The sequence below is a fragment of the Struthio camelus genome, chromosome 3, assembly GCF_040807025.1.
Source record: "Struthio camelus isolate bStrCam1 chromosome 3, bStrCam1.hap1, whole genome shotgun sequence".
Lineage (NCBI taxonomy): Eukaryota > Metazoa > Chordata > Aves > Struthioniformes > Struthionidae > Struthio > Struthio camelus.
Window position 1 is genome coordinate 46,959,494 of NC_090944.1, and position 13,387 is coordinate 46,972,880.

A 13,387-nucleotide genomic window follows, 5' to 3' on the forward strand; every position below is an offset into this window, starting at 1 on the left:
CCTAGAGAGCTTAGCGCTACAAGTGTACGCACTGGGCTTAGTGCTCTCTCAGCATTTGCTTCTCCAAACCTTTTTGAGCCAACTGCAGCACTGACACGCTAGAAGCATGACATGATGCCATTAGCTCCTACAAGTGAGTGATAAACCAGGGCAGAAGGGGTTAATCTGTGCTTTTAGTACTTCATCTCTGGAGTACCCTCCCCCCCTCCCCCCATCTCCTCCCAAAAGTTCTACACTTCTGGTAAAACAATTTAAGGATCTGTCTGTGCTTGTCATCCTGGAACAACATATGTTACTATAGGCAGATTAACTGTTTATGGCCACCACCACAGCAGAAAAGGCAGAACACAGCAGAGACTCAAGGAATATTTGTGCTTTTCTGTTTAACATACAATTGCTCCATCAATGCAAAACCTCACAGGGGTCATTTAAACAGGCTGGAAAAGATTTTAAAGCTGGATTACTTCTGTGTGATATAAATGTTTTCCCTCTACAAATTGCTCAGACATATTCTGGGAAACCAAAACTGTCACAGAAATTGAGCAGAATAAACAAAGTAAAATGATTTGGAAAATATATTTTATTCATAAAATGTCTAAACATTGATGCACAGACAAAATATCTTGGAGTTAGATAATCTAGTCCCTGAATACAAAACTCAGAGTATTTTTTTTCTTCCTTGAATACTGAAAACTAAAATAATTACAGAAAAATAAGATGCCCAGGAAGGGTGCTGAGAGGCCTCAGCTACCTGTCTTTGGATACCTCATAGCTCACAGAAGGTGCTCAAAACTTTGCAGGGAATGTCAGTTCCTACATTACAATGATTTCATCACCAAGTGAGTAAGGGGCATGTTAAGTTTCCAGAAAATTCAGGAATTTTGGAAGAACTCCTCTACCAAGAATATTCTCCTCAAAATCAGTCATTTTCATACAGCTCTTTTCCACTAAGGTAGCATCTTTTTGTTTTAGGAGATTAAAGACGGACTTTGAAAAAGCTAGACTACATAAACAAGTTCTCCTTTTTTCTTTTTGGAGTTCATTTTCTATACATTTTGAGAACACAGGAACTGGCACATGATTATCCGACACAGGTCGGATAAACTAGTCCAGTACCTGACTCTGATGTGTCAATATCAGCCACTTACTTACAGAAAAGTGCAGACACAAAACAATCTACCTCCTACATGAGATCTTTGAATTTTGCCTATACGGCTGATTTAATCCCTGAAACACCAGGTCTATTGATTTTTCCAAAATTTACTAGCAAAACTTTTACAATAGGGTTCACGTTTGTTGAACTACGTAAAATACACCAGTGCTCTTGAACCTTTCTACATTTATGGCCTGTACAACGCTACAGACTTGTGGATGCACCATAAAGAGCACCTCTCAAAGTTTCACAAGGGGAGCAAGTTTCACACTCATGTAAAAACAAGAGCTCAGCCAAACAGCAGCAAGTATTTCCCCTGTGGCTCAAGTTATAGACTTTGTCAAGACAGAGCTTAGAGCAGCTCCTGAATGGACAGTGATGTCTGTGCGGACAGAAATAATTCATTTCTCTCCTTCTGCTTAGCCCTTGCACATACACCATTCTGTCCTCCTCAGCTAAGGGAGGAGAAAGTTTTTGCTGTCAACTAACAAGTGATCAGTTCACTCCAAAACTGAAAATAGTAACAGATTCTCTTTTTTCACGAAAGTGTGTTATCATTCCCATGAAAGGCAGATAAGCATCCACATCAGAGAAGCACAATTTAGGGAAGCTGTACTAACTTGCTACAAGTATCTTCTGTCTCCAGCAAAGAGATCCAGCAAGAAGATGTTCTGTCTTCTGTTTCTGCAAAGCCACCCTTCATATACATACTCTTTTTTGAAGTTCCATCAAAATTATTCCAAGTAACCATGAAAACTTGATTCTCTAAAACATTATAAATTTCACCAAATTCTGTACAAAATGCAGGAATACGGACACTGTCTTCCTTCTCTCTCAAGAGGGGAGACAGGCCTTAATGTGGAAACAACATACATGATAACTCTATAATTGTAACAAAACCAGATATTTTTATTTTAAAGCTGGACCTCTAACTTCACCAGACCAAAAAAGTACAGAGCTGACTTTAGCATCCACAACATAAAATATTTCAGGACCTCTCTTTGTTACCAGTTGTTCATCTTCCTTAGGACATATAAGTGGCTACCAACCACTGTGCCATAAAGGTAATATTGGGTAAATAGATTAATTCTCCTTTGGCAATGAAGAGATCATAGTAACAGTCATCCCAGCTTTCTAACGTGTCAGATAAGTCACTCCCAGAATGACATCTAGAATGACATGTACTCCCTGTCTTGGGTTTTATAATTCTGAAACACAACCAGACGTGAAGATACACCCTGCATCCCCAAATTTTGTTTTGTATCGCCTGCCCATTCTTTTCTAGAAAGCACAGCACTGGAAAGCAGCTGTACGTTTTTGCTGAAGATGAATTTGAGAATAGTTTTCAACATATATATCTGGATTCTTCACATCTTCAAAAAGGCAACCTGTTCAAGGAAGTAAAAACAAAACTGTGGTTAGTCTCAGCGCTGCAGATAAAACAACGATATTTCATTCAATTCTTTGAAAGTGTATACTAGAATCATCTTTTCACTTAAAGAAAAAAAAGGATCATACACTAATGCAAAGTTGTTCAGTACTGTACCGAAAGAGCAGACACTATATTTGAAAGCAGCTTTACTTTCCTATTACTCTTCTACCTAGTAAGTATCTCCCCTAAAAGTTCCCAAATTCACTCTTCCTGATCATGCACTGCACTTATTGCTGAACTTGGTCAAGGGTAGAAGTTTTCACATTTTAAACAAGAAAGATTACAAAAACTCTCTGGTCTGTACTACTCTAAAGGAAATTCAAGTATAAACATTTTTCTGCTTGCACGTCAAAAACTTTTCTGTCTCTCAGAGTAACAAAGCACAAGGTATTCATCTTGTCTATGTTAAAAGGCTATCTGCCAGTATTCTGAAACTACCTTAGACTAAATCTCCAATACCTTCGCGGTTTTGCCCAAACTATTAGCTTGTTTGAACACTGTTGCTGCTAGTTGCTATGAGTGAAATCCTGATTTTAAAGTAAATGAAAAAAAATGCCTTTGATTTTGAAGCAACCAGGAACCAATCCAAAACTTTTATCTTTATATAGAAAAAAATTCTACCCAGCGTGACCATGGGGGAGAAGAGATGAACAATAGTGCATGATTCACAAGACAGCAAATGATCTACCTTCTTCTCTCTAGTGCATCAAGTGGACTCTCGGGACTAACAGCTATTTAGACAGAAGATAACCTACCAAATACAAAAAGCCTAAGGATTTCTGGTGTCCTAACTCATTTGTTCTTGTTCGCAAGCATGCAGCAGCTTCCCCTCCATGGTTTTGTTTTTGTTTAGCCTTCTTCAGAACTGGCAGTGTCCTAACTCAGAAAGGTAAGTTAATCGACCGGAAACACAATCACATACCAAAATTTTTATATGCCAAGGAGAATGCTTCAGATACTGAATTGGGAGTAAGCATTACACCTTGCTAATCACAAAGGCAGAAGACAAGATGGACAGATGTCACCACAGAAGGACAGAAGAAAGACTACCAGGCTACACTAACAGTGTGCTGAAAATGGAATCTGTTTCTCCTTCCCCCTAAAAACGTGCAAGAAAAAAAAAACATGATACACACACTTCTCTTTTTTTCTCTCCATGTTCCTTTGAATTGCAATGGACCAACCACTTCAGTTAAGATTCAAATTATTATCAGTATCACTTTGGATTTTTACAGAAGACCCTCAATCACCAGTCTGCTTGATATTCTAATTAAAGAATGCACGAAGCACGATCAACCAGAAAGAACTGAATTAAAGCATAAAACATCACGAAGTATTCAGAACAGAGGGCAAAAAAGGAGATAAAATAACATCTGTGTTGGATCCTTTGGCCAAAGACCGTTTGAGGGGGAGCTGTATGATCCTGTAGAGGATGCAAAGAATTAAACAAGTTTAAAATATCTAAGAGATTTCTCAGAAAATTACTCATACAAAGAATCCATGTCTAAACCTGACTACAAGGCACGAATGGGATGTGACCATAGCAATTCTTGGCTAAAAAGGAAAGGACTGGAAAACAATCAAGTCATCTCACTTGCTTAGTATTTCCTTACCCATTCCAATAATAACAGCAGTAACCTATTAGAAAGCTGCAGCATTACTACATAGAAGAGCTTCTACAGATAGCAAAGCTGAGATCCATGAAAGCTTCTGCTCCTGTTCCTGCTCCACACTGAAGCTAAAACTCCGAAATAAGAATTTGCACACAGACCATATTTCCAGGAAGGTCTGTAGATGAAGCCAGCCAGCAAACAACCAGCTGGTCAGCCTTGGAATCTGTCTGCTTTCCCTTAAAAATCTCATCACATTGACCAATTCCTACTAAGTGCTTTGATTCAGCTTAATCAGCATTTTCCAACAGAAATCAAAATCATTTCTGTCAACTCAGCTAAGGAGTTCAAAGGCTAACAACTACTTACAGTGTAGGGAAATTAATCCACTAGGCCCAAGACTTCCACTCTCAAAGACATAAGATGAGAGAAAAACCGACATGCCTGTCACTTTTCATGATTTATTCACCCATATGAATAGAGATAGATGCATAATCAATCACAAATGTAAAACCTTATCTATGCAAAAGAGTCCTAAGTAGCACAGACCAGGGCTGAAATCCTGGCCTAAATCAAGTAAAAAACAAAACTTACATTAACTCTAACAGTGCTACAAATTTGTCCTTGCCAGGCAGAAAAAAAGTCAACAAAACCAACAATCATTTCAATACACCAGGTTCAAAACTTTGGGCAGCTTTTGCGAGCTTAACAGTGCCGGCTCCTCCTTTCATAGATAGTTTTGTGGTATCATCAGAGCAGATGTATTTGTTTAATTTGTCCATTCCCTATATATTATAACGCATGAAACATGCTTTTTCACTCCTTCAAGGGGATTATTTGCAATCTAATATTTCTCTGGACTGCTAGGCTCCCCTACTGCCCAACAAAATGCAAAACATCAAAAGGAATCACTTGTTGGCATCTATACTTATAATTAATACCAACGCGAATGAAAAAAGCACATTGGATCATCCCTGCAGTTGACATAGCCAACAAAAAATGAGATGATCCATGGAAATAATAAGTTGTTTAATAATCACCTGCAACACATAAAAGACGTTCAAGAACAAAAACAACCTAAACTAAGCCACTTATGAAGTTCCACCTTGATCGCAAGTTCAATATGAAGCGTATAAAATACTCGTCATAATTGTTGTTCTAGATGCGCTCATATTTCTAAACAGCAAAATTACATTCCCTAGATTATACGTCTTGTAACTGTGCGCTAGCTTCAACATGGCAAGTCTAGAAAAGTCAGAGTGAGCGCTGCTCCCTCAGTTCTCAAACTGTTAGGATTCTTTCTCTGCAAGATGGACAACTACTGGTGTCTTCAAGGTCTAACAACAGCTCTTCCAGCAAAGTCCACAAATGCAATATTTCAACACTAGTGATACACTTTGAAAGAAAAAAAAGTCCAACCAGCTATCAGACCTACAAACTAAGGCTTATCACTAAATTCACAACAAATATCTGCCCTCTAATCAGTTTGTTCAAGGACTTTTTTATTGCTTTTAGCTCAGGACACTGTAACCTTTCAAAGTGACTTAAGATATACCTGTCTTAATACTACTCCATTGTTAAGAACTGCTTTTTGAACCCTATCATCCTTACTTAAATGACGGGAGATGTTGTTTTTCATTTTCTCTCGCTTATTTCTGAAGATGATAACCTTATTCTATCTCAGAGTATCAAGTGCATCTCAGCACTCCCTCTTGTTAGTTTTCACAACACCAGAAGCTGCTAAGAACTTTGGATAATGAATGAGCACAAATTCTACATTCTGAAGCCTTCTAAAGAGGTATCTCTATAAATAGTGCAGTCCAACACCAGAGATAATACAAACCATAACATCTCACAAACTTGCTTTTTGGTAAATGATAAAATAGCAACAACAGTGTTACAAGCTATCAGAAACAGAGCAAGTTAAGGAATGCAGGTTACGTTCAACTCTAGAATCAGTTCTAGAATCTGTGCTCTTGTAGCTTTCCCAGGAAAACGTGAAAATGCAAAATGTTAAATCATGGAAGCGATACGGAAAATTAGGAAAAGCATCTAGACAGACGGTGTGTTTATGTCAATGCCACATGCCAGACCTCTGCAGCACGACTGGGGTTCTCATGATCCTGGGTTATCTGCTGTCGCCGCATGCCGATCTCTTTGATCGGTTGTGCCTTTCCACTCAAGACCTGCTGTCTGCAATTACTTCTCTTTAGCAATGCCCACATCAAACAAATGAAGCTAACAAAGCAGATGCCCTCAGCTTTGTTTCCTCAGTGCTCTCTGCTGGAACATGGCACCAAGGAAATGCAGCATTCACTATGTGCGTGTGTGTGTATACATATGCTTACACATATATACACACATACATACCTCCAAACACTTCCCAATTGTGATTTCTCCACTGACATGGCAGAGCACCCAGTAAAAAAAACAGGACACATGCTTCTTGATCAATTTTTCCAAATGCCCTACACTGCATAAATCATTGAAGGTTTTTTTAAAGTATTGGAGGCAATTATATCAGGGCAATTAGCGGCCATCCAACGTTGAGAAAAGAAAGGCTCCTGGCAGATCTTACCAACACGCGTAAATACCTGACTGGAAGGAACGAAGAACATGGAGCCAGACTCTTCTCAGTGGTGTGCAGTGACAGGACAAGAGGCATTAAAGATAAAGATAAGAAAACACTTCTTCACTGTGAGGATGGTCAAACACTGGAGCAGGTCGCCCAGAAAGGTTGTGCAGTCTCCATCCTTGGAGATATTCAAAACCCAAATGGACGCAGTCCTGAGCAAACTGCTCTAGCTGACCCTGCTCTGAGCAAGGTGGTTAGGCTAGGTGATCTCCAGGGATCCCATCCAACCTCAGTGATTCTGCAGCTCTGTGACAACTTTTTAAAAATAAAAAGAGTAAGAGAATAAGAATAAAAAAATAAAAAATAATTAAAAAATAATAATCAATTAAAAGCCAGGAGCAGCATGCCAGTGGAACTCTTTTTACCATAAACTCCACAAACAGAGGCTGGCACTATTCCTTTGTAGGTAGGGAGAAGGTAGTGATGGGGTTATTGGTTCAACCTTTCTGAAACTTTCTAATAACTTTTTATCTTATAGAGTGTTTCATCAAGCTGTATCTCAAAGCATTTTCCTACTTTGTACAAGAAAACTCTCAAAGAAATCAGAGGGGTAAAGGCATTCATTCCACTGTGGGTTAAGCATCCAGTCAGAGTCAAAGAACACTGAGGAGTAGCACGTGAAAGAAAAAAGTTGTAATTTTAGAAAACATTTGAAAAGCAATGGAGACCTGATGAACTCAGGAGATAAAACAAGGCTGTTGCAGACGGCAGAAGATGCTGGAAAGAAATCTGTTCTACCCCAAATGGTAACACTGTGTGAAGGGGCAAAGGAGATGACTAGTGCAAAATACGCAGAGGCGAGAACCAGCTAAACAACGTATTTTAAAGAAATACAATCTGCAAGTCCAGCACATCCAATCTGCTTCGTGGAGCTCTCAACAGACAGAGGAAACATAGCACTAGGAGAAAATTATCTTCTCAGCTAAGCAAAGGAAAAAAAGTTCAATCTCTCAATCAGCTGCAAGAAATAGAGAAGACAGATTCTTATTTTATCAAAACAGGAAAACAACCCACATGTCAAAAGATGTATTCCCACGCTCTAACACAAACGTTTAAATTGTTCTTACACTTATGTTCCCATCAAAAGGAGGCCAAGAGAACAATGCACAAATAAAGATCCCTGTGTGTGTTTCTAAAAGCTGAGGATGCACATTCTCTAATACCTGTGCCTCTCCTAGTGCTTAAACACAGGTAGGCAGAAGATATATAACAGAATTTCCCTTGAGTACTGCAGGGAGAATTGTACTTCTCTGTACTTCTGAATAATTATAAAGGAAACAGCAGGTTAAAAACAGTTATATACGCTGCAGTTTGAGCAGAAGATAATAAACCTATGAATGCTTCCTGAAATAAGACCGCTCTGCTTTTGCTTTTCCATTGCACACTGAAGAAGGAAATTCTGCCACTAGGCGCGAAACTGCGACTTAAATGTGTAAAAGAAATTTTACGGTCTTCCTGTTCTTTGAACATTAGACCAATTTTCAAACACTATCACACACAGTTTATAGCACTACATTGTGTTTTAGTGGAACGTAACTTACTTGGCTATCTCAAATCGTTACTTACAGCAAGCAGACAGTCTCAACGCAGAAACCTATGCTTTAATCCTGCATGTGTGCTAGCATGAAATCAAACCTGCTTGAATCACTCCGTAGAGGAAACACCGATTATACACCTATGAAGCCACAGTGTATAACCAGTGACAAATGCTGTATTCATTAACTCTCAAAACTGACAGGCAATCAAACCCTGTCATGCCCTCCATGGGTACAGGAGGGGAATAACCTTCCCAGCAAGAAGTGGCCAGCTGTGGGCAGACCTCTGCTTCCAGATCCAGCTGTGCTGTGAGAAGAAATTAACTTCACAGGTTCAGTGGTACCCCTCGGCTGCGGCTTACTGTTCCTCTCTCCCCACAAAAGGTCCTTTCAAGCTTTCTACATAATGTCTGGTGAAATCAGACGGGCATGCTAAACTCTGGTCTGTGCTAATCCAATTGATTTATCCTTAGAAAAAAAGAAAGGGAGGGCTCACACAAACAATTCTGCCGGCAGATCACAGCAGAGAGACTAAGCTCTGGTGGCAACAACAGGGAAAAGCTGGGAGTACTGTTTTCTTCCAGATTTGGAAGACAACACATGCTCCAAGCCTCAGACCAAAGTCTAATCCAATACAGATTTGCACTGGCACAAACACTAAGGCTAGGGCTAAGTGTTATGGCTTTACTCTTAATAATTATAGCCAATACAACTGCTTGGGTGCTTGCAATTATCCAGATGCCATATACATAGACTACACCCATACCGTGAAACAAGAATCGGATAGAGTGATATAAGCACACTTCTGTGACTACCACTAAGATCACAGGGAAAAAAAAATCTATTTAATAATATACTGGTACGACTACTGTAATAACACGTGCACAAACATGTAGACAAGGCCACAGTCCTGCCTGACACATTTCACACTGCTATAAAATAAAGACAGATTAAGAAGTGAGAGGATTAAAGCATCTGCACCATGTCCAGGCCACAGCACTATAAGCACATGTTTTCTGATAAACTCTGCTCAAAAATGTGGTGTTCCCACGGCTGCTAAAGGAGAGACAGAAGGAGCCAAAAGAATATTCCCTCCTGTGAGGCACACAAGCGTTATTCTGGCTCCTGCATCACCACGAGAAACAACGAAGTCTTATGGCTGCTACAATCAACTTGTGGATTAGCAACTATTAGCCATATCGGCAAATGACTGTAATAACCACAGTAAAACTTTTGAGTCCAGCTGCCTATCCACACTGCACAGTTCATATATTAGTTCTCACCCAGAGGCTAGAGACCGAGTCTACTGAGATGAGATGCACAAATACCTGTTCCAGAAAGATGTTTTGGCAACAGTGTGAATGAATAGTCGCAAAACAGATTGTGTTAGACGAGCAGAGACTTGAAAGAACATTAACTGCTATATTTGCGCTTGCCCTCACTGAATCCCTAGATCCATAAAAAAGCAGCTGTCTCTGCCAGACTGAATGCTACCAAGCAGTTATTTGCTATCGCTATACTTCTGAAGCTGCTCCTGGGGAGTGAAAAGGCATTTGTAGATTCAGATTTGAGAGGAAGAGGACATATTCACTACTACAAGAACGAGGGCAACACAGGAGCCAGGCATGCCCCTACCATAGCAATGTGGGATTTACTTGCCTCAAGACAGCCTCCTGGCAGTCTGCAAACTCCCTGGTTGGACCTGAGCTGCAGAGCTGCCCTCCATTACACTGATGTTTTATTCTCTTTTTTCTACATTCCAGCCTCTTGGGATGATAGCTGAAAATTATGACACTGCATTCCTGTTTCTCTTACGCCACACAGGTCATATAAGTAGAGTTAGGTGCTCTAAAATCTCCTCCACAGTCAAATCAATGGCAGCCACTTATCACAACCCATCAAAAAGTATTATTCCAGTTTTCCTCTCAGAAAGGGAAAGTTTCCCCGTAGGCTTTAAATGCCATGCAGTGAGAACTCCGGTTTTAAGTATGTACTAGAACATGAAAACGTTTTTTATAATTACTGTTCCCTGGCATTCCTGGACTAAGCAAACTGCAGAAGGATCTCTCTGTGCTGCTAGGAGCAGGAAGTCACATTACTAGGCTGTAAGTTTTAGATACTTACCTACAAACATAATTTCAAACAAAAATATCACCAGAGGAATAAGACTCCTTGCAAAAGTTCACTAAAACAGTATTTCAGACTGACTGAAAGGATACAGTTGGACAAACTAAATTTCAAATATTGCATCAAACAAGAGGCCACAAAGTCTACAGAGTCAGTATAAAAGCATTTATGACTATCTCTATTATGCTTCAATTTCAACGGAAACAGAAACTAAGATAGTTCCAGTATACTCTCAGAGCCAAACACGGCAGCACTGAGCTGCACACAACTATGTGGTCATGGTGATGATAAAGTCAACAGAAACAGAGGTTGTAGGATTATGCTATCCTGATGCGTTAAAACCTTGCAAATTGGATTGAGTAGTAAGGGAATGTGGAATGGCAGCTTTGCGGACTGACCCACTAACCCCTATGGGGCTCGGATTTGGGGGCGGAGGAGAGGACGTCTTGTGATAAGACTCTTACCACACTAACTCTGTAAGAGTTGAAGGTGACCCTTTCACATAGGTATTTGCAAGAAATTTCCCCTCTTCAAGAGAAGCATTTTCTATTAGCTCTAAGATTTTATGGGAAACATGGTTTTGGTCAGTGCCAAACCACTACAGCAGCTCAGAGGAAAACAGGAGGCAGTGCAAGCTGGGGAAAACTTGGCTTCAGTAGACCTATCATCTGAACAGCCAAATTCCCCAATGCTTCCAGGAGGCTAGGGAAGTGAAATTCTCCCCTGTACCATATGAAAGGAACGGCAAATTTGTGGGTTCTCCAGTCTTCACTGCATGAAGAAACTGGTTAGGAATACGTCACCCTGAATAATCATGCTCTTCTTCTGTCCAAGTTGGGAAAAAGGTAAAATACAACCTAAAAAACAAGCAGAAAGGGAATCAGATTCCTTACATTTAATTGCCACTAGAAATAATTGTAAGGATTTTTCTTAAAATATGACTTCTCAAACTGATGATGGCCCGTCAGGATTTACAATATAAACCCACCTATAAATCAGGCATGCATTCTCCCACCTAATCCCTCCTAAAAGTTTTAATTTCTCATAAAAATGAAGCTGGGTTTGAAATGTGACATAGACAAATGAGAAAAGAGATCCCTCTGAAGTCCCAGGCTGTGCATAGACACTGCAGGCATGTGCAGTCTTTTTGCTAACCTAAGAGCTGCATGCTCAAGCTTGTCCAAGCTTGAGAGGGAAACCTATAAGCAGCTGCAAGGACAGAAGAAAATAAATCTCTGGCCATTTTTTTTTTGTATGAAGACAATCAATTGTTTTGTAAGATTAAGGAATTCCACATGTGGAAGAAGAAAGATTTTGGTTTTCAGGCTGAGTTGGAGAACGCTGTTAATCTTTTGTTTCTTTATATCCAGATACAAGAAGCCCCAAAACTTCATGGTTTTATTTTGTCTTTTGCCAAGCCTTACTCCTTAGCCTATAAGACTTGTCTTTCCACTGCAGACATTACTTCTTGTGGCACACGTCATGAAGAGAGGCACAGAAACAGCAGTGTTATTTATCTTTGTTAGGTTGAAATACAGTTTCTCTCTTGAACGCAAAGCACAGTACAGGATGGAAACTGGTACCAATGTTGCACTGTAATTACTGATCTGAATTCAACTGTGATACGAAATCCACGGAATTTGCAATTTTCTAACTCAGCACTAGATAACGTTTGGTTTATATTCTGGTATTGACCATGATGAACTTCAAGCCTCAACTAACCAGGCAATCTTAGCAGCACCTTCTTCCGCATTGAGTGGGATTACACTGCTCTAGATAAGATATTTGTTTGAGCACATGCATGTACGGGCAGTTGAGAGACAGACGTTAACCTAAAACGAATATGGCACTGCATCTGCTATGTAACTTTACAGCATGTTAGCTATGCCATGGCAACTCTCTGCTCTCATCCCATAGGAAATACAAGAGAGCTCACCACCTCAGAGAAGCCCAGATAAACCATTTACCAAGAAGTCAGAACATTATGTGCTTACTCCAGAGAACCAGAAGAACTGCAAACCCGCATGCTGCTTCTTGAGAACTTACTTATGTAGTCACATCCTAAAGCTAGAGATACATGAAGATGGTAATCCTTGCTAAGTCAAATTGGAACCTGTGATGCAACTCTTAAAAATGTTTTAGCCTCACCAAAAGGTGTTGGCACAAGGCTGAATCAGAGAGGATTGTTTGCCACCCTTTCAGAGACCTGCATTCCAATACACAGCTTAGCCATTCACACTTCCAACTTCACGGCTTGCTGCCACAGCATGATTTGCTCCAGGCCAATTTCCTAAAGGTCATTTCAATTTAAGGCTCGGCTGTGTTTTCGCAGTTCCAATATAACTAGATTTCCTACGCTCCTGAGAATCTGTTTCAACTGACCAGTATCATCAATACCAAAGCACAACCTTACCTCCAGCAGAAAAGGGAAAGGAGTGGCGCACCACTTCTCCTGTAGTGCCCAGGAACTGCAGCCTTGACAGTATTTAAGCAAGGGGAAAAAGAAAAAAAAAAAAAAGCCCTGAACAAGGCACTGCACAAAGTCTCATGTCTTTTAACAAGAAAGTCTAAATAAAGGGATTCATGCATACATTTTGGTGACCGTGGACCAAGTAAGTTGTACGTACTTCTAGAGGGGCTAAACAGACCCAAAAAAGAGCCAACACAATTTCTGTATTACCAGTAAGAAAATAATGCTTTTCATGATAGATATTCCACAGAATTTGAAACCACTGCTTTCTTTATTAGTATGTTAGGATTGCTAGATTTTGAACCTATTAATATACAACTTGTAAAACATAAACCTGTGAGCGCTAAAAACATCCACAGTGTTCTCAGTCACACACGTTAACAATATGGTATCGTGACTGATGCCTCTTCAAAAGCCAAAATGAA

General features: G+C 39.9%; 1 protein-coding gene across 2 annotated transcripts in view; it reads right to left on the bottom strand.

Annotated features, from left to right (window-relative positions):
- Window positions 1-562: 562 nt before the first annotated feature.
- UBE3D (ubiquitin protein ligase E3D) overlaps window positions 563-13,387 on the bottom strand; it is a 94,997-nt gene continuing 82,172 nt past the window's right edge. For both annotated transcript variants that reach the window (XR_011140123.1, XM_068937658.1), the window contains one exon: window positions 563-2,541. Coding sequence is in view for 1 of the 2 variants with exons in the window: in XM_068937658.1 (XP_068793759.1) it covers window positions 2,521-2,541 (21 nt within the window). In the remaining variant the exon portion in view is untranslated. The remainder of the gene's footprint in view (window positions 2,542-13,387) is intronic.